General features: G+C 42.1%; 2 protein-coding genes and 1 long non-coding RNA gene across 4 annotated transcripts in view; 1 reads left to right on the forward strand and 2 right to left on the reverse strand.

The window, feature by feature from the left end:
* kcnb1 (potassium voltage-gated channel, Shab-related subfamily, member 1) overlaps nt 1-7,584 on the reverse strand; it is a 166,548-nt gene extending 158,964 nt beyond the window's left edge. Inside the window, exon 1 of the mRNA XM_062049226.1 lies at nt 7,250-7,584. The gene's annotated coding sequence lies outside the window, so the exon portion shown is untranslated. The remainder of the gene's footprint in view (nt 1-7,249) is intronic.
* LOC133651237 (uncharacterized) overlaps nt 1-17,959 on the forward strand; it is a 72,917-nt gene extending 54,958 nt beyond the window's left edge. Inside the window, exons 4-5 of the long non-coding RNA XR_009826393.1 lie at nt 14,869-14,944; nt 17,638-17,959. This is a non-coding gene — a long non-coding RNA (uncharacterized LOC133651237). The remainder of the gene's footprint in view (nt 1-14,868; nt 14,945-17,637) is intronic.
* LOC133651218 (prostacyclin synthase-like) overlaps nt 11,719-22,500 on the reverse strand; it is a 25,779-nt gene continuing 14,997 nt past the window's right edge. For both annotated transcript variants that reach the window (XM_062049262.1, XM_062049255.1), the window contains exons 7-10: nt 14,627-14,783; nt 14,350-14,531; nt 12,179-12,330; nt 11,719-11,988 (exon numbers count right to left, since the gene is read on the reverse strand). In XM_062049262.1, coding sequence (XP_061905246.1) covers nt 11,835-11,988; nt 12,179-12,330; nt 14,350-14,531; nt 14,627-14,783 — 645 coding nt within the window. In that variant the 3' untranslated portion in view covers nt 11,719-11,834. The remainder of the gene's footprint in view (nt 11,989-12,178; nt 12,331-14,349; nt 14,532-14,626; nt 14,784-22,500) is intronic.

Raw genomic sequence — 22,500 nt, forward strand, 5'->3', positions numbered from 1 at the left:
GGACCTATTGCTTCCCTGCTTGGCATTCAGCATCAAGGGTTGGAATGGGGGTTAAATCAGCCAAAATTATTCCAGAGCGCGGCCACCGCTGCTGCTCACTGCTCCCCTCACCTCCCAGGAGGTGGAACAAGGGATTTCACCACACTAAGTGTGTGTGTGTGTGTGTGTGACTATCAGTGGTACTTTAACTTTAACTTAATGAAGTAATTCTGTGGCGTACCACTAGATGGAGCGAGTGTACCACTAGTTGTTACAAGTACCACGGTTTGAGAATTACTGAGATAGTTTGTTAGTTAGTTAGTTAGTCTTCATTGAGAACACAACGCCGGAAGTGGGTTGACTTTAACTACTCATCCTTGCTTTCATGCTTGTCCTGAAGAAGGACCAAATTTGTTGGTTAGTTAGCTGGTTGGCTAGATAGTTTATTAGCTAGGTCGAGGGTCAGCAACCCGCGGCTCTCGAGCCGCATGCAGCTCTTTAGTGGCTCCCTGGAGGATTGAAAATGGAAAAAGATGGGGGGGGGGAATAATTTTTTTGTTTTAGTATGTTTTTGGTTGGAGGACAAACATGACACAAACCTTCCCAATTGTTAGAAAGCCCACTGTTTAATATGTTTGTGTGTATGCTTCACCGATGAGAGTATTTGGTGATTGTCGTATTGTCTCACTATTTTGGCGGTTCATGAACTCACCATAGTGTGGACTGTGACGCAACAGTTTGTTTCCATGTAAAATCTTCCACTCCTTCCTTGTCTCATTTTGTCCACCAAAAGTTTTATACTGTGTGTGAATACACAAAGGTGCACTGTGTTGATTTTATTGACTTGTTGGAGTGCTAATCAGGCATATTTGGTCACTGCATGACTGCAAGCTAATCAATGCTAACATGCTATTTAGGCTAGCTGTATGTACATATTGCATCATTATGCCTCATTTGTAGGTATATTTGAGCTCATTTAATATCCTTTACTTTTATCCTCTTTGTATATAATTTAGTTTTTTCATGTGTCATGACACATTATCTGTATGTCATATTGGCTGCATTTCAAATAGTTGTTTGTGTGCCATGTTGTTCCAGACCACAGCAAACATTACCTAGCTTGCCAAACATTTTAATAAATCCATTAGAAGAAGACAGCCTGCCGTTTCCCTTCACTTGGACACACACATCTATACCTTTGGTCATCAAAAGCCAGTAATGTCCAGGAGTTATCTCACCTTCTGCGTATAGCCTCTAATGTACTAATGGTTTCTAATGTTGTAAAAATGTGTAGAAAAAATATTACATTTCAACATTTCTGTCAACGAAGATTTGCTTCAGCCTGTGACACATAGTCATTTTGATAGTAGGCTAATATAGCTAATATAGACACTTACGTCATGTGTTGCCTTCATTATAACACTTATATAAGACTTTTAAAGGCCTACTGAAACCCACTACTACCGACCACGCAGTCTGATAGTTTATATATCAATGATGAAATCTTAACATTATAACACATGCCAATACGGCCGGGTTAACTTATAAAGTGACATTTTAAATTTGCCGCTAAACTTTCGGTTCGAAACGCCTCTGAGGATGACGTATGCGCGTGACGTAGCCCGGGGAACACGGGTATGCCTTCCACATTGAAGCCAATACGAAAAAGCTCTGTTTTCATTTCATAATTCCACAGTATTCTGGACATCTGTGTTCGTGAATCTGTTGCAATCATGTTCATTGCATTATGGAGAAAGAAGCTGAGCAAGCAAAGAAGAAAGTTGTCGGTGCGAAATGGACGTATTTTTCGAACGTAGTCAGCAACAACAGTACACAGCCGGCGCTTCTTTGTTTACATTCCCGAAAGATGCAGTCAAGATGGAAGAACTCGGATAACAGAGACTCTAACCAGGAGGACTTTTGACTTCGATACACAGACGCCTGTAGAGAACTGGGACAACACAGACTCTTACCAGGATTACTTTGATTTGGATGACAAAGACGCAGACGTGGTACTGTAAGTATGCAGCTTTGGCTTCTAAACATTTGATCGCTTGACCGTATGTGCGCAACTTTTTTTTGCGTATGTACGTAACTTTTTTAAAATATATAAGCTTTATGAACCTTGGGTTAGGTGAACGGTCTTTTGGGCTGAGTGATTGTGTGTGTTGATCAGGTGTTTGAATTGTATTGGCGTGTTCTATGGAGCTAGGAGCTAGCATAGGAGCTAGGAGTTAGCATAACAAAGACGTAGGTGTTTTTATGCAGGATTAATTTGTGTCATATTAAATATAAGCCTGGTTGTGTTGTGGCTAATAGAGTAAATATATGTCTTGTGTTTATTTACTGTTTTAGTCATTCCCAGCTGAATACCAGGTACCGTGAGTATGCAGCCTTGGCTGCTAAACATTTGATAGCTTGACCGTACGTGCGCGTCACGTACGTAACTTTTTAAAAATATATGAGCTTTATGAACCTTGGGTTAGGTGAACGGTCTTTTGGGCTGAGTGATTGTGTGTGTTGATCAGGTGTTTGAATTGTATTGGCGTGTTCTATGGAGCTAGGAGCTAGCATAGGAGCTAGGAGCTAGCATAACAAACACGCAGGTGTTTTTATGCAGGATTAATTTGTGGCATATTAAATATAAGCCTGGTTGTGTTGTGGCTAATAGAGTATATATATGTCTTGTGTTTATTTACTGTTGTAGTCATTCCCAGCTGAATATCAGGTACCGTGAGTATGCAGCCTTGGCTGCTAAACATTTGATAGCTTGACCGTACGTGCGCGTCACGTACGTAACTTTTTAAAAATATATAAGCTTTATGAACCTTGGGTTAGGTGAACGGTCTTTTGGGCTGAGTGATTGTGTGTGTTGATCAGGTGTTTGAATTGTATTGGCGTGTTCTATGGAGCTAGGAGCTAGCAGAGGAGCTAGCATAACAAACACGTAGGTGTTTTTATGCAGGATTAATTTGTGGCATATTAAATATAAGCCTGGTTGTGTTGTGGCTAATAGAGTATATATATGTCTTGTGTTTATTTACTGTTGTAGTCATTCCCAGCTGAATATCAGGTCACCCCCGGCTCTCACAGCATCTTCCCTATCTGAATAGCTTCAACTCCCCACTAGTCCTTCACTTGCACTTTACTCATCCACAAATCTTTCATCCTCGCTCAAATTAATGGGGAAATTGTCGCTTTCTCGGTCCGAATCTCTCTCACTTCATGCGGCCATCATTGTAAACAATAGGGAACTTTGCGTATATGTTCAACTGACTACGTCACGCTACTTCCGGTAGGGGCAAGCCTTTTTTTTATCAGATACCAAAAGTTGCAATCTTTATCGTCGTTGTTCTATACTAAATCCTTTCAGCAAAAATATGGCAATATCGCGAAATGATCAAGTATGACACATAGAATAGATCTGCTATCCCCGTTTAAATAAAAAAAATTCATTTCAGTAGGCATTTAAAGTAATTTTGATAGTAGGCTGTTATAGCTAATACAGACACTTACGTCATGTGTTGACTTCATTATAACACTCATATTTTCTTTCATTTTTTGCGTCTCCAGACAGATTTGTTTTTTGTATTTTTGGTCCAATATGGCTCTTTCAACGTTTTGGGTTGCCAACCCCTGAGCTAGGTACTTAATTATGTGGTAAGTAATAATGAATTAGTTAATTAGCCAGTTATCTAGCTAGCTAGTTAGTTGGTTAGTTTGTTATTCTCCATCGTGAGTGCAAAGCAGGAAGCGGCCGACCTCAAATCACTCCCCCTTGCTCACATTTTTGCCCTGGAGAAGGGCCAAAGTGGTTGGTTAGTTAGCTAGCTAGCGAGTTTTTTTGTCAGTTAGTTGGTTGGTAATAATTAGTTATGTATTCAATTATCCAGTTAGTTAGTTACTAAATTTGCTTGTATTCCGTCACGTGACTTCTTCCAGGAAGTGAAAACCAGTGGTGGTCAACCAAGCCAAGATGGCTGTTGTACAGCAAGCAGCCTGCGAACTATCTGAGAACAAAAGAGGCTTAAAAATTCCTGCAGAGAGCAGATACAAGCGAAAAAATCCAACTATGCATTGGAATAGATCCTAGACTTTATCAAAAAAAGATTTGTCGATTGATATCCAGGATTATACGTCAGTCACGTTCCCAGACATATCGAATTATTGTGCTCGAGACACCATTCTATATGACAAACCAGATGAAAACTTGGTAAAGCATGGCGGTCTACAACTTCTTTGTGTGTGGTTGGGTCAAGGAAATCAGTATCAAGACTCTCCCGGATAAATATGCATCGTTTTTGCTCGGGTAAGGTTGCATTTTATGATTTAACTTTGCGTCTACTACTGTTTGTCCTGTTGCACGCGCTGTTTACAAGTAGCGTGTTTTCCCCGTCTTTATCAAAATATAACTATAGGTGTCAACATTATGTATGTGCTGAAAGCTTCATCTATGATTGTTGCCTTTGGTTAAAGCATATAGGTTTTATAACCGGTACTTTTTGGAGGCGGTATAGTACCGAATATGATTCATTAGTATCGCTGTACTATACTAATACCGGTATGCCGTACAACCCTAGTCAGTAGTAAGCATTTTAGTTAGTTAGTTAAACTATAAAACTTGTTTTAATTCATTATTGTATATATAAAGCCGGGGTACTTAAATTATATTCTTTAACTAAAAAAAATAAGAGCTGTCCGATAATATCGCACAGACGATATTATCGGCCGATAAATGCTTTAAAATGTAACATCGGAAATTATCGGCATCGGTTTCAAAAAGTAAAATGTATTACTTTTTAAAACGCCGCTGTACGGAGTGGTACACGCACGTAGGGAGAAGTACAGAGCGCCAATAAACCTTACAGGCACTGCCTTTGCGTGCCGGCCCAGTCACATATTATCTACGGCTTTTCACACACACAAGGGAATGCAAGGCATACTTGATCAACAGCCATACAGGTCACACTGAGGGTGGCCGTATAAACAACTTTAACACTGTTACAAATATGCGGCACACTGTGAACCCACACCAAACAAGAATGACAAACACATTTCGGGAGAACATCCGCACCGTAACACAACATAAACACAACAGAACAAATACCCAGAACCCCTTGCAGCACTAACACTAACACCCCCCGCTATCCCCTACCCCCACAAACTGTGTACACAACAATCAATAGATAATGGGATTGTTATGGGTGTGGAAATGGCGAAAGTAATGTCGGTAGTTTGGAATGTTGGAAAAGGTTTGATTAAGTAAAACTAATCAGAGAACAATGGTGGGTACGAACAATACTAACCTATTTATTACTATGCATAAACGTATGTTGTCTTTAAGTTGAAGTAGAGTGGTGACACCTAGTGGCCTCAATAATTCATTACGTTACGCCAGGGGTCGGCAACCCAAAATGTTGAAAGAGCCATATTGGACCAAAAATACAAAACAAAATCTGTCTGGAGTCGCAAAAAATTAAAAGCCTTCTATAGGTGATATAATGAAGTCACCACATGACGTAAGTGTCTATATTAGCTATAACAGCCTACTATCAAAATGACTTTAAAAGTCTTATGTAAGTGTTATAATGAAGACAACACATGATGTAAGTGTCTACACTAGATATATTAGCCTACTATCAAAATGACTATGTGTCGCAGGCAAATACAAATCTTCGTCGACAGAAATGTTGAAATGTAGGATTTATCCTAACCATTTTTAAAACATTGGAAACTATTAGTAACGTGTCTCAGAGGGTAAGATAACTCCTCTAAATGACTGGCTTAGAATGACCAAAGGTAAAGATGTGTGTGTCCAAGTTAAAAGAAACGTCTTCTACTAATGGATTTATTACAATCTTTGCAAGCTGGGTAACATTTGCTGTGGTCTGGAACAACATGGCACACAAACAACTATGATAAATGCAGCCAATATTACATACAGAACATGTGTCATGCATGAGACATGTAAATATAAATTAAATACACGGAGGACGTAGGAAATTAAATGAGCTCAAATATACCTACAGACGAGGTATAATAATGCAATCAATCAATCAATGTTCATTTATATAGCCCTAAATCACGAGTGTCTCAAAGAGCTGCACAAGCCACAACGATATGTACATACAGCTAACCTAAATAGCATGTTGGCATCGATTAGCTTGCAGTCATATAATATATATGTCTCTCCACACAAGTCAATAACACCATTGTGCATTCTCGCACAGTATAAAACGTTTGGTGGACAAAATGAGACAAAGAATGAGTGGCATCGTTGAAGAAAGTTGTACATGTAAACAAACTACGCTGAGTTCAAGGGCCGCCAAAATTAGTAGGACAAAACAGTGCTCGCCAAATACTCTCATCAGAGAATCATGTTTAATATAAACAGTGGGATTTCTAACAATTAAGGAGGTTTGTGTCATGTTTGTCCTCCCACAGAAACCCTATTAAAACAAAAATATTGTTTTCCCCTCATCTTGTTCTGTTTTCATACAATTTGGAAAAAGCTCCAGGGAGCCACTAGGGCGGCACTAAAAAAGGTTGCAGACCCCCACCGAGTTAAACTCATGACGCAGCAAGTTGAATGATGCGGACACATTTGTTACTGGATACTCTCCAACGCGCTTCTATGCACCCTATGTGTAAGTAGTTTGCAGCTATAATTACATGACACTTGTTTGTACTGACAAATGTGCTGCTTTACACTGCAATGTTGTGCAATGAAGGACAGCGTGTGTGTGTGTGTGTGTGTGTCAGTGGAGTGGATTTTTGTCACGCAGTAAAACAATTATGTAGGTTTTACTGTAAAAATATGGCAGCTCAGTAGCCAACATTTTTTTTTTTTTTACTGTAAAATCTACTGACTTGTTACAGTGTGGGTGGGGACGTGCGCAGCTGTCCAGTGCTGAAACTCCATCAATTCGTGAACACACACACACACACACACATTGTAATTTTAATGTCGTTTATAATCCATTGCATCATCGATTCATCAATCAGTGCCACGCAAACTTTTACACGCAATCAGGCCGCGAGATCTCTTTCTCTTACGTGATTAATAACAATATCACACTTTAATACGCGCACGGTGATTGAAATGCACATATGCTGCTATAAATAAACATCCTCCCTACCGGTGACGAGCATCACAACAATTACATGACGCGCACACGCGGCACATCAATCAGTTTCTGTGGAAGACTACATGTTTCATTGTGGAAAAATGGAACGCAAAATGTGCGGGTATAATTTGCTGTAAGATTACCGTAATGATCCAGCAGTTGAAAAGGAAGACGCCGTCACTGGTCCACTAGATCTGGGCTGTGATGCCTTCCATCCCCGCCCTCCTCCTCCTCCGACGTGTCACATCCACGCAGCGGCCGCACATTCGTCACAACGCCGCTTTCATCGCTCCACGCCTCGGCCAGCAAAGATCAACAAGTACCGTTCGGGTCGTCGTGGAAAAAAAAACCCGGAGCAGTGGCACCCAGGAGGAGAGTAGAGACGGAGGAGGAGATGGAAATGTCTTTCTCGTGTCTCCTCCCGCACATTACACTTAACTCTTTACGAGCTGCAGCCTGACACCTGAACGCACCACGGGTCTGCGCTCGGCCAGAAAGAAACAGGATGTGACGTTCAAAACCTTGAAGAAAAATCTTCGAAGCAATGTTTGTATGCATTTCCTGTACCTCTGTTTTATAGTTTGCTTTTAAAATGGGAGGTTTTGATTTCCATCCATCCATTTCCTACCGCTTGTCCCTCTGGAATGTATTCCATTTGTGACTCTAAATTGTACCTAAAAAAATAACTTTGAAACTGAAAAAAATCAGGTTTTGATGTGGTATTTTGACAAATACATCATCCATCCATCCATCCATCCATTTTATACCGATTGTCCCTCTTGGGGTTGCGGGGGATGCTGGAGCCTATCCCAGCTGCATTCGGGCGGAAGGCAGTGTACACCCTGGACAAGTCGCATGGCCAACACAGATAGACAACATTCACACGCACATTCAATGTATTCAAGATAAAAGTAAGTGCACACATTTGAAATAAATTATTTATTAAAATGTTTCACTTTCATATATTTAGATATTTGAGCTTCTGTTGTTTTCAGATTCAAATGTTTTTTTCCACTCTAAGTTCTGGCCACTTTAGGTCCAAGTAGCGCCCACGTTCAGTCTATGTTGTGTCCACTTTAAGTCGCGCCCACTTTAGGTCCAAGTCACGGCCACCCTAAGTCGCGCCCACTTTAGGTCCAAGTCACGGCCACCCTAAGGCACACCCACTTTAGGTCCAAGTTGGGCCCACTCTGAGTCACGCCCACTCTAGATCTAGTCGCAGCCACTCTGAGTTGCGCCTACTTTAGGTCCAAGTCGCGCCCACTATAAGTCACACCCACTTTAAATCACGCCCATTTTAGGTCTAGTCGGGGGCAGTATAAGTCGCGCCCACTCTAAGTCAGGGCCACTTTAGGTCCAAGTTGCGCCCACTCTAGGTCCAAGTCGGGCCCAGTCTAAGTCGCGCTCACTCTAAGTTGCGCCAACTTTAGATCCAAGTCGCGCCCACTTTAGGTCCAAGTCGCGCCCACTCCGAGTCACACCCACTTTAAGTCCAAGTTGCGCCCACTCTAAGTCGCGCCCACTTTAGGTCCAAGTCACGGCCACTCTAAGGCACACCCACTTTAGGTCCAAGTTGGGCCCACTCTGAGTCACGCCCACTTTAGGTCTAGTCGCGCCCACTCTAAGTTGCGCCTACTTTAGGTCCAAGTCGCGCCCACTCTAAATCACGCCCACTTTAAGTCACGCCCATTTTAGGTCTAGTCGGGCCCAGTCTAAGTCGCGCCCACTCTAAGTCACAGCCACTTTGGGTACAAGTGGCGCCCACTCCGAGTGGCGCCCACTCCGAGTGGCGCCCACTTTAGGTCCAAGTTGCGCCCACTCTAAGTCACGCCCACTTTAGGTCCAAGTCGAGCCCAGTCTAAGTCGCGCCCACTCTAAGTTGCGCCCACTTTAGATCCAAGTCACGCCCACTCTATGTCACGCCAACTTTAGGTCTAAGTCGCACCCAATCTAAGTCTAAGTCACGCCCACTCTAAGCCACGCTCATTTAAAAATTGCGCCTACTTTAGATCTAAGTGAAGTGAAGTGAATTACATTTATATAGCGCTTTTTCTCAAGTGACTCAAAGCGCTTTACATTGTGAAACCCAATATCTAAGTTACATTTAAACCAGTGTGGGTGGCACTGGGAGCAGGTGGGTAAAGTGTCTTGCCCAAGGACACAACGGCAGTGACTAGGATGGCGGAAGCGGGGCTCGAACCTGCAACCCTCAAGTTGCTGGCACGGCTGCTCTACCAACCGAGCTATACCGCCCAGTCACGCCCACTCTAAGTCACGGCCACCTTAGGTCCAAGTCAGGCCCAGTCCAAGTCGCGCCCACTTTAGGTCCAAGTTGGACCCACTCTGAGTCACGCCCACTTTAGGTCTAGTCGCGCCCACTCTAAGTTGCGCCTACTTTAGGTCCAAGTCGCGCCCACTCTAAGTCATGCCCACTTCAAGTCACGCCCATTTTAGGTCTAGTCGGGCCCAGTCTAAGTCGTGCCCACTCTAAGTCACGGCCACTTTAGGTCCAAGTCGCGCCCACTCCGAGTGGCGCCCACTTTAGGTCCAAGTTGCGCCCACTCTAAGTCACGCCCACTTTAGGTCCATGTTGAGCCCAGTCTAAGTCGCGCCCACTCTAAGTTGCACCCACTTTAGATCTAAGTCGCGCCCACTCTAAGTCACGCCAACTTTAGGTCTAAGTCGCACCCAATCTAAGTCTAAGTCACGCCCACTCTAAGTCACGGCCACTTTAGGTCCAAGTCGCGCCCACTCCAAGTGGCGCCCACTTTAGATCCAAGTCGCGCCCACTCTAAGCCACGCCCAATTAAAAATTGTGCCTACTTTAGATGTAAGTCACGCCCACTCTAAATCACGGCCACTTTAGGTCCAAGTCAGGCCCAGTCTAAGTCGCGCCCACTGTAGTTCTAAGTAGCACCCAATCTATGTCTTAGTCACGCCCACTCTAAGCCACGCCCGTTTAAAAATTGCGGCCACTTTAGATCTAAGTCGCGCCCACTCTAAGTTGCGCCTACTTTAAGTCTAAGTTGCGCCTACTTTAAGTCTAAGTTGCGCCTACTTTAAGTGTAAGTTGCGCCCATTTAAAGACCTGGGGTGACGACAACGTAAGTTAACCATGTCTTAAAGCTTCCAGCTGCGGCCGCGCAGAACTACTCTAAGTCGTGCCCACTTTAAGTCGCGCCCACTATAAGTCGCGCCCACTTTAAGTCGCGCCCACTTTAAGTCGCGCCCACTCTAAGTCGCGCCCACTCTAAGTTGCGTCCACTTTAGGTGCAAGTCGAGACCACTTTAGGTCTAAGTCGTGTCCACTCTAAGTCGTGCCCACTCTAAGTTGCGCCCACTTTAGGTCGAAGTCGCGCCCACTTTAGGTCAAAGTCGCGCCCACTTTAGGTCAAAGTTGCGCCCACTTTAGGTCCAAGTCGCGTCCACGTCCACTTTAGGTCTAAGTCTGCCCACTTAAAGACTTGCCCACAGAGGTGACAACATCGGAAGTGCAGCGTGTCTTAAACTGAAGTGAAGCTGGAGAGGATGGAGTCGGCTCTCTTGGTTGCTTTGTTGGGTCTGCTTCTGTCTCTGGCCATACTCCCCCCTACCCCAGCAGACGATGGCGTGGAACACCGCAGAGGCCACCACAGTGTATATGGATGTAGAAATTATGTTTTTATTTGGTTGCTTGTCTATGCATGGTGCAATCGTGTGTGTGCGCAATATATATTATTATTGGTTAATTATTTTTGTTTTTTTGTGTTGTTTTGCTTTTGTAGCTGTATGTAGAAATGGCACTGCTGGAGTGTTAGCTGGTTGCATCAGCTCTGCTCTTTTCATGTCTTTAATGTCCTTTGTTTTGTTTGATGTTTCCCTCTTACACACATGTTTATGTGTGCTATGGCTATGAGGGTTTTTTCTTCCTTGGCCTCAGCCTGGACCCCCTCTCCAGGGGCCCAGGCTTAGAATGAACATTTTTTTATTTTTCAATTCTGCTTTGGACCACAATTTAGCCCTGGCCTCACTCAGGCAACACAGTGAGGTGAAGGAGGAGCTTGATGTGTAATATTGTTATATTGGTGATGAGGATTATTGTTGTTGGATTTTCCTTTGTTACTATCCCTTTTTATTAAATCTAATCCAAATTATTTATTCTTTATTATGAGTTTATTATTACTTGCTGGTGTAAATCATTGCTATCATTAATTAAGAAGGAGAAGAAAAACATGGCATCTAAGACATTTCATTAGGTACCACTAACATAATTTGATTGAATTAACCTTTTTTGACCTCCATCCATCCATTTTCTATACCGTTTATCCTTATTAGGGTCTGGTGTAAGCTGGAGCCTATCCCAGTTTACTTGGGGCAAGAGACAGGGTACACCCTAGCCAATCGCATATAGACAAATTTAGACTCCCCAATTAACCTAACATTAATATCATTATTTTCGGAATGTGGGAGTAGCTGGAAAAAAACACACGCAAGAAGGAAACATGCAAACTCCACACAGAGATGTCCAAATGGAGATTGGAACACTGATCTCTTATATGTACGATCGAAATGCGACTGATATACCTAGTTAAATGTCTGGTGAGAATACGTTTCCAGTACACTTTTGTTTTTTGTTTGGAGCATTTTAATAATCATAGTTTGTTGTTATTGAAACACGAAATAAAACATTTGCACAGAAGAACAAAGAGAATAAATAAATAGACAGCATGGTAATAAAGTGTATTTCTCTTAAAGTGTGTTCAACTTCAGTCTATATTTGACCAGTAGATCTCCATCAGGTTGCATGATTCCATAACCATAACGACTTGGATTGACGGGAGGCATTCCAGCTGTGGGCTCACACAGCTGAAGATCAACATGAGCCAGCATCAAGAACACAAACCTGCCAGAAGAAGAAATATTTTATAAATATTATTTCATGTGATAGGACTTCACTTGGCAAGTAATGACCTTTAACTGCTCTATTATGCAACATAAGTCATTACTGGATTATACAGTAGATGTATTATAGCATGAAGATACATTACACTTATAATGTTTAATATATCAGATATAAATATTAATATACTGACTTTTTAATGATGGTGATAGCAAAGTGCTTCCCAACACAAACGTTGCTGCCTGCCCCCCAAGGTAGGTTGGCGTACTTTAGTCTCCTCCCATCCTTGTAGAAAACATGCTTAGTCGTCACTTCTTGGTCTAAGAAGCGGTCGTACTTGAAAGTCTGTCACCAAGAAACAAAAAACATATTTGGTAATTATCCCAGTTGTGATGAAAATTCATGTTTCTTCATTGGTTGAGGCAGTAGAACAATATATTTGTCACCACGAAGACAACCATATTGCATTAATAACTATATTATTACTACTGGTATCATTATTTGTATATGCAATTCAGTGTACTATCCATCCATCCATCTTTTTCCGCTTATTTGAAGTCAGGTCACGGGGGCAGCAGCCTAAGCAGAGAACCCAGACTTCCCTCTCCCCAGCTACTTCGTCCAGCTCTTCCCGGGGGATCCCGAGGCGCTACCAGGCCAGCTGGGAGACATAGTCTCTCCACCGTGTCCCGGGTCTTCCCCGTGGTCTCCTACCAGTCAGACACGCTGTAAGCCCCTCCCCGGGTAGGCATTTGGGGGGCATTCTAACCAGATGCCCGAACCACCTCATCTGGCTTCTCTCGATATGGAGGAGCGGCGGATTTACTCTGAGCTTCTCATTCTATCCCCTATCTCTCGGGGAGAGCCTCGCCATCAGACGGAGAAAACTATGTTTGTATTTTCGGCCCCTTGTACCCTTGATCTTGTCCTCTGTCATACCCAAAGCTCATGACCATAGGTGACCATAGGTGACAATAGGGACGTAGATCAACAGGTAAATTGAAAGCTTTGGTTTTCGGCTTAGCTCCTTCTTCACCTCAACGGAACGATACAGTCCGCATCACTGTAGACGCCGCACTGATCCGCCTGTTGATCTCACGATCCACTCTTCCCTCACTCGCAAACAAGACACTGAGGTACTTGAACTCCTCCCCTTGGTGCAGGATCTCCTTCCCAACCCAGAGATGGCACTCCACCATTTTCCGGGAGAGAACCATGGATTCAGACTTGGAAGTGCGGATTTTCATCCCAGTTGCTTCACACTCGGCTGCGAACCGATCCAGTGAGAGCTGAAGATCCTGGTCAGATGAAGCCATCAGGACCACATCATTCGCAAAAAGCAGAGACCTAATCCTGCAGCCACCAAACCGGATGCCCTCAACGCCCTGACTGTGCCTAGAATTTGTGTCCATAAAAGTTTTAAAACTCAAAATGCTTCACAGAGAACTGCGAACCCATCATTTATTCACTCCACATTCACACGTTGATGGTGGTAAGTTACATTTGTAGCCACAGCTGCCCTGGGGTAGGATTACGGCAGCTGACAATTGCGCCTAAAGCCCCTCCGACCACCACCAAACATTCATACACAAGTGTGAGCGGCACTGGGACGCATTGACACAATATGATGAACTAATAGTAATACACAATAAATATGATAATGCTTTAGTCATATCCTAGTTGTATAGATTATTAAAAAATATATATATTTGTTCTATGTATTAATACAGTTAGAAGCATTAAGTCCCATCTTAAAACTCATTTGTATACTCTAGCCTTTAAATAGACCCCCCTTTTAGACCAGTTGATCTGCCGTCTCTTTTCTGCTCTTCCCCCCTCTCCTTCGTGAAGAGGGGTGGCACAGATGAAGTGCTAGCTGTTCAAAGTCGGGACCCGGGATGGACCACTTATCTGGGCATCATTTGATGACGTCTCTGCGCCGCTGACTTGTTTTCACTCAAGACGATCTACGGCTGGCCCAACTTTGGACTGGACTGTCACACTATGATTTAAGGGGGGGGGGGGGGTCCCTACATCTGCGGTCTCCTCCAAGGTTTCTCATTGTAATCCCATTGGGTTGAGTTTTTGCTTGCCCTGATGTGGGATCTGAGCCGAGGATGTCATTGTGGCTTGTGCAGCCCTTTGACACACTCGTGATTTAGGGCTATATACATAATCTTTGATTGGTTGATTGATTGATTGATAGTTGTATTCAAAATGGGACCTTGATTATATATTTTTGCAAGTTTTAACAATAAATAGTTTTTTTTTTGTATGTATGATTATTTTATTCGTTATTGTTATTGTTATTGTTGACCTCGTATGGCAATACTCTTCATTGAAGTACAGTAAAGGGGAGTGTACCTGTGGTTCTTGGTGTATCTCTGGGTCCATTTGAGGGCTCAGGAAGGGGAAGAGACAGACTTTGTCTCCTGGTCTAAGATGATACTTTTGTCCAGTGGACATGTGCAGGATTTTGTAGTCCACAACTTCTCTGCTGATCAAAGCAGCAGCGGTGAGACGCAAAGTTTCCTTCAAGATGCTGTCTGCAGGACGGACGGAACGTAAGCCTTATGTATGGGAGTAAACGATAAACAATCAAATGTTGCTGTCTCCGTCCGGGTGGATGGACGATGCGTACCAAACACAGGTGTGCTGTGTGTCTCCATGGTGGAAGGAGGCTGGGGGGACATGTCCTCCAGAGTCAGCCCTCTCAGCTCTGATTGAAGCGCCTTCATGGCCTCAGGGTGAGTGAGCAGGAAGCCAAGCAGCCAAAAGGCAGTTGGTCCGGCGTTGCACTGCATAGGATGAAACAAACATATATAGAGTTCATTATTATTATTATTATCAATATTTATATCTTTATTATTATCATTATTGTAGGAGGACACAAACAGCGCAGACAGCCAACGGCAGCTAGAAGCGGTGCAGCCCCATGGTCAGTGTGCCGCACTGGGAGGTAACGTCCCTCTATCTCGCGATAATTCAATCTCTCTACCATTCTGTCCCTCTATCAGTTATCCCTCTGGCTTTCTGTCATCTATCCATCTGTCCCTACATCTTTGGGTGCATCTATCCCCATACCCCTCTATCCTTCTGTCCATAGGCGCCGAGCACCCACGTGGGATTGATGGTAATTTTCCATCTTTAAAATCATATTTTAAAAAGCAATCTTGTTGTTGAAAATTTTGTGGCGGGTCTGGTACATTTTACATAATAGCAAAGTCTCAAATCATATAGTATATAATTAACAAAGCCTAACCAGGATTTCATTGTGCCCGATAATGAACTGATCACAATCATCTTGACTCTGAACGCACTGAACACGAGCGAATGAAAAGCATACTTACTCAACAGCCATACATGTCACACTAAGGGTGGCAGTATGAACAATGCCAACACTGTCATAAACATGTGCCATATAGTGAAACCACACTAAACAACAACGACAAACACATTTTGGAAGAATATTTGCACCACAACACAACATAAACACTTTCCGGGACGCTACAATATAAACAAATGCCATTGGTGGATCTACACCTAACATCCACTGTAATGATACCAAGTACAATAGCGTATCTAGTCGATACTACTATGATTACATCGATATTTTTTAATATCACAAAATCTTCTTTCGTTTTTCTTAAATGTATATTATGTTTATAAACTCAGGAAATATGTCCCTGGACACATGAGGACTTTGAATATGACCAATGTTTGATCCTGTAACTACTTGGTATCAGATCGATACCCAAATTTGTGGTATCATCCAAAACTAATTAAGATTAAAGATTAAAATACCAATGATTGTCACACACACACTAGATGTGGTGAAATTTGTCCTCTGCATTTGACCCATCCCCTTGGGGAGCAGTGGGCAGCAGCGGCGCCGCGCCCGGGAATCATTTTGGTGATTTAACCCCCAACTCCAACCCTTTGATGCTGAGTGCCAAGCAGGGAGGTAATGGGTCCCATTTTTATAGTCTTTGGTATGACTCGGCTGGGATTTGAACTCCAACCTACCGATCTCAGGGCGGACACTCTAACTAATGTAAAGTATCAAACAACAGAAGAATAAGTGATTATTACATTTTAACAGAAGTGTAGATAGAACATGTTAAAACAGAAAATAACCAGATATTAACAGTAAATGAACAAGTAGATTAATAATTCATTTTTACAGCTTGTCAGCTCATAATGTTGACAAAATAATAGAATGATAAATGACACAATATGTTACTGCATACGTCAGCAGCTAAATTAGGAGCCTTTGTTTGTTTACTTACTACTAAAAGACAAGTTGTCTTGTATGTTCACTATTTTATTTAAGGACAAACTTGCAATAAGAAACATATGTTAATGTAGATTTTTTTTGTTAAAATAAAGCCAATAATGACATTTTTTGTGGTCCCCGTAATTTTGAAAAATACAGAAAAGTACCGAAATACTTTTGATACCGGTACCGTTACCATAATATTGGTATCGGGACAACACTAATACACACACACACCGAGCACCCACTGGCAGAAATGTAGATCGGCGCCTATGCTTTTGTCCCTTATCTATCCCTCTGTCCCACTGTCCCTCTATGCTTATTACACGATGATCACGCCGACAGACACAGTTCACTATTGGAGTAGCAGCAACTTTACTACGTGATTGGCAATCAGCAAGCAAGCAATTGCTACACGAAGCAGAGCTGTCTGTGATTGACAGCCATGAACACCAATCAAGGGCTCCTGATTGAGTGGAGGCACCAGGGGCTTCAGCCCTTGCATTAAGCCAGCCCTGGTTGTGACGCTACTCGTGTCGACTAAGAGATGGCACCAGCTACAGACATCAGCTAAACCTAACAACAGGCCGCTGCCTTTTGAGAACATGCCGCAGGTTCAATCCCCAGCCTGATGTCCAAGACTGGATAAACCAGAAGAAGAAACGAATGATTCGGTTCTGTGACTTTTGATGGGAAAGGATAACAACCAGCACTTTTACAAAAGAGCTGTACTCTGTATTCACTATAAAATGAACACAGAAGTGCCATCTGCTGGAGCTGCTAGTGCACTTCTTCACATTCCTCTAATGCAAGGTTAGAGTTATTACATTTAAAAAATGTGCTGTTTCCTTGAAGGACAGGACAGGGTTGGAATGAATAATCACATAATAATGATGACTATAGATCTATTTATAACCAACAGAGAATTACTACTCTGTATTTAATATAAAATTCCCCATCTGCAGGTGGACTACCCCACTTTCTGAATGCAGTGTTTCCAAAACGGAGTCTGTAAATTTTAAATGTAGTTTTGTCCTGGACCAGTGTCTCAGAGGATGGTTTTTCTTTCTGGAATCTTGTCCTGTTTTTGGATTTTATTTCCCATAAAGTTCGGGGTCATCTTCCAAACCTTTTAGGTTCAGTTTTTAGTTACTTGGAAGAAGAGGAGAATAAGTGCTAGCTTTCTGATGACGTTAAGTGAAGCGCTACCGTGCCCGACATGTTTTCTGCACTATGAAATAATAATGATGATGAAAACTTGTGTTCCTAAATCATTTATTTCTTTGATAATAAAAGATGCCAGTGATTTTACTGTGTGTTTACTTGCAAGGGACACCTTTCAACACCTTTGCAGCTCATCTCTCTTCTCTCTGCAGAGCTGCTCCACTTTCTATTCTAGTTTGTGTCCGCCAGCGTCCCTGCTGACACGCTGGAGCGCAAACACACCAGCTGGAGTGAAGACCTTCTCTTCTTAATCTGCACACCAGCGGTCCCCCATCAGGTGACCCACTGGAGGCTTTCTTCACGTCACACACTCCTGCTGAACAGCATCTTTGTTCCAGAAGAGAGGAGATCTTTTGCACCACACATTTGCAGCTGACTATCGCCCCTTCCTGGTTAGAGGCAGCACTGATGGTGCAGGGAAGCACCAGGGGCCGTATTTATCAAGCTTCTTAGAATTACTCCTAAGAAGTCTGCTAAGAGTTGACTTATGAGTAAAGAAATTATTCGCTGAAAGCTGCACTTAAAAGTTAGTTATCAAGCGTCTTACTCACACTTTCAGCGAAGTGTAGGACTGAATCTTAAGTGTCACACTCAGAGCTGAATTACGACATTACTATGTGCCGTAAACGGAATTTTAGGTGACGTCATTTCTGTATCCAGAGAAATGACCAATCACGGAAGGGAATCCCTTGTCTAAGATCAAAAAAATATCTTAGAAATATTTAAGTGGACAATGGGAGTGTATATTTTGACAATAAACTACAAAACAAACTAGTCCCCGCCCACACTCACGCTACCGCTCCCTCTCTTCTCTCGCCCACACACTCACTGACGTCACTCACCTCACATGCTGTCACCTATTAAAGGGCCACACACACACATACGCTACTCTCATAACATTCTCTTTCCAATTCATTAATTAGGCAACTAATTTGAAACTGGTGTGGGTGGCTCTATATATACTAGCCCACTGCAGCCACATGCAGAAATCAACAAGGAATCGAAAATTATTAAATCTGTGACAAAAATAATACACGCTCTGTCTAAACGATACCGTTTGATCAGCTGCTCGTCATCAAACAAAGCCAGGACATCCTTCCCTCCCTGAACGTTCGCGCACGTCTCTCTCGCCTCAGTGCCATCCCCTGCTGGAAACTCCTAACCACTTAAGACACCTCTGAAGGTCTCTTAAATATCGTGGAGAGTAGGAGTGATTCTTAGACTTAAGAAAGTTGATAAATAGCTTTTATTCTTAAGTTTGAGAGTAGGACTAAATTTCGCAAATTCTCAGGACTTAAGTGTAAAATGGCATTCTAAGACGCTTGATAAATACGGCCCCAGTTCTCCAAGCACTACCAGGTTTTGAATAAAATCTGTGGCCTGCATCAAGTATTTTAGCAATGTTCAAACACAGGAATGATCCGATACCAAAAACACACACACACACACCACAAAACAAAAGCAGCCGCAAAATTATGCCAAAGAAAAATGCAGCTAATGCCAAAAGCATACAAAAACTAAAAACAACTGTTTGGCAGAAATTCTGCAAGTTCACAAAACAAAATGGAGGTTGGCCAAGCAGCCAGAAAGTTAGCCAGGCTACTAGTAAGTTAACCAGGATACCAGGAAGTTGACCCAACCACCAGGAAGTTAGGCAGGCTACCAGGAAGTGAGCCAAGCTACTAGGAAGTTTGCCAGGATACTATCAATCAATCAATCAATCAATCAATGTTTATTTATATAGCCCTAAATCACAAAAGTCTCAAAGGGCTAGGAAGCCAGATACCTGGCATCTTTTCTTGGATGCTAGTTCATTAATGTCGGGGCTCAGGCTTTGAGCTGAGGCAACCTTCATTATCGAACGAAGGTGTTCATCAGTCATTATATCTCGTAGTCCACCCGGACCACAGTCTTGGGGGCATGCCTTAAAGGCACTGCCTTTAACGTCCTCTACGAGCTGTCGTCACGTCCGCTTTTCATCCATTCTAACAACGTGCCGGCCCAGTCACAAGATATGTGCAGCTTCTGTACGCACACACACGTGAATGCAACGCACACTTGATCAACAGCGATACACATTACACTGAGGGTAGCCATATAAACAACTTTAATACTGTTAGAAATATATGCCACACTGTGAATCCACACCAAACAATAATGACAAACACATTTCGGGAGAAAATCCGCACCGTAACACAACATAAACACAACAGAACAAATACCCAGAACCCTTTGCAGTACTAACTCTTCCAGGACGCTACAAAATACTCCCCCGCTACCACCAAACCTCGCCCCTCCCACACACACACACCTTGTAGCGTCCAGGAAGAGTTAGTGCTGCAAAGTATTTGTTCTGTTGTGTTTATGTTGTGTTACGGTGCGGATGTTCTCCCGAAATGTGTTTGTCATTCTTTTTTGGTGTGGATTCACAGTGTGGCGTATATTTCTAACAGTTTTAAAGTTGTTTATACGGCTACCCTCAGTGTAACCTGTATTGCTGTTGATCAAGTATGCGTTGCATTCACTTGTGTGTGCGTGCAGAAGCCGCACATAGTATGTGACTGGGCCAGCCCTCGTTGGACTGGATGAAAAGCGGACGTGACGATTTTCGGGAGGGGCACTGAAATTTGGGAGTCTCCCGGGAGGGTTGGTAAGTATCAGAATAAGCGGTGAATGCGGTGTTACCGTGGCACCGCCGCTGTATATAATCGGCGGGCCAGCTCTAGTGTTAATGTGATATCGCCTCAAGGGCCAAGTGAAATTACACGGCGGGCCAAATTTGGTGAGTTTGACACCCATGCTCTAAGGCGCGCCCACTTTAAGTCTAAGTCGCACCCACTTAAAGATGTGCCCAACGCAAGTAGGTCCTTTCTACCCACAGCCATAAGACTTTACAACACACTGATGTGATTACTGTGATCATTTTTCTTGGTGTGCAATACGGATGTTAGTGTGTTTTGTTTTATTTTACTTTTGATCTATATTTCATGCTATCCATATGTGGTATTTATTTTTTTTTTAAATAGTTTTTCATTATGTTTTACTTCTGCTCCTATATGTAAAAACCTGCACTGCAATAACGTAATTTACCCATTGATAAATACAAGTCTATCCTAAGTTACCAGGAAGTTAGACCTAAAGGATGTTTTATTAGACATTAATATGATGTATTGAAGAAAGTTGGCGGAAAGAAAAGGAATTGTTTGTTGTTTTTGCCAATTGTTTGTAAAAAATCATTTGCTGTACAATACTGTAAAACAAATATACATATATCTTAATTCATTAAAGAATGATAACTTCCATTTCCTTCTTTAAACTTGCAGAATTTCTCTCTTCAGTTGTTTTGGGGTTTTGTGTGTTTTTGCCTTTGCAGCATTTTTCTTTTGCGTTTGTTTTTGGTCCTGCATAGTTTGGGTGATTGCAGCATTTTTAATTAGCAACATTTTACCAATGTATGTGTTTGATGCTGTTGGTGTAGTTTAAGTTTTGGATCATTTCTGTGTTTGCAGCATGTTTGATAGCTGCTGAAGCTTTGTGTCGTTTATTATAAAGAATGAATGTTTGCTATTGCAAGCACAATTCTTATTTTATTGTGAGGTCACAGGATCCAAAGTAAAACATGTTCTTGCATGTTTTTACAGTGCGTTAACGGCTGTCGAGGAACCTGCTTGACTTTTGTTTGCTAAACAGCGTGAAGTTTAAACAGACAGTTTGGAGTCTGGAGTTTCCTGATGTTCAGGTGTATAATTGTTGCTATTATGGTTTAACAATAATCTGATCTCCAAGACTAGCAGCTACACAATACACAAAACATACACAGCACCATGCGCATACTACACTTTCCTTTTTAGAACGGTGACATATTTAATTGCCTTTTTATCCAAATTAATTTAGCACAATACACATAGAAATCAATCACTGCCAGGTAAACATGTTTGGTTGGTTTTAGAATATTTCAGTAAGGTCACATTACATGTCATAAAAAAATGAAGTAAGTGTATCTCGGGTCTCGCTATGTATGAAAACTTTAATGTCATTGATGCACATTTTACATCATAATACATACATTATTACTATATATATATATATATATATATATATATATATATATATATATATATATATATATATATATATATATATATATATATATATATATATATACAGTCACGATCAAAAGTTTACATACACTTGTAAAGAACATAATGTCATGGCTGTCTTGAGTTTCCAATACTTTCTACAACTCTTATTTGTTTGTGATAGAGTGATTGGAGCACATACTTGTTGGTCACAGAAAACATTCATGAAGTTTGGTTCTTTTATGAATTTATTATGGGTCTACTGAAAATGTGACCAAATCTGCTGGGTCAAAAGTATACATACAGCAATGTTAATATTTGGTTACATGTCCCTTGGTTTCACTGCAATAAGGTGCTTTTGGTAGCCATCCACAAGCTTCCGGCAAGCTTCTGGTTGAATTTTTGACCACTCCTCTTGACAAATGTGGTGCAGTTCAGCTAAATTTGTTGGTTTTCTGACATGGACTTGTTTCTTCAGCATTGTCCACACGTTTAAGTCAGGACTTTGGGAAGGCCATTCTAAAACCTTAATTCTAGCCTGATTTAGCCATTCCTTTACCACTTTTGACGTGTGTTTGGGGTCATTGTCCTGTTGGAACACCCAACTGCGCCCAAGACCCAACCTCCGGGCTGATGATTTTAGGTTGTCCTGAAGAATTTGGAGGTAATCCTCCTTTTTCATTGTCTCATTTAAAGCACCAGTTTCATTGGCAGCAAAACAGGCCCAGAGCATAATACTACCACCACCATGCTTGACGGTAGGGATGGTGTTCCTGGGATTAAATGCCTCACTTTTTCTCCTCCAAACATATTGCTGGGTATTGTGGCCAAACAGCTCACTTTTTGCCATGACATTATGTTCTTTACAAGTGTATGTACTTTTGATCGCAACTGGATATATATCATGTACTGTATATATCATTAAGATTTGGGTCA

This window comes from Entelurus aequoreus, linkage group LG01 (assembly GCF_033978785.1).
Source record: "Entelurus aequoreus isolate RoL-2023_Sb linkage group LG01, RoL_Eaeq_v1.1, whole genome shotgun sequence".
In the NCBI taxonomy this organism is placed as follows: domain Eukaryota; kingdom Metazoa; phylum Chordata; class Actinopteri; order Syngnathiformes; family Syngnathidae; genus Entelurus; species Entelurus aequoreus.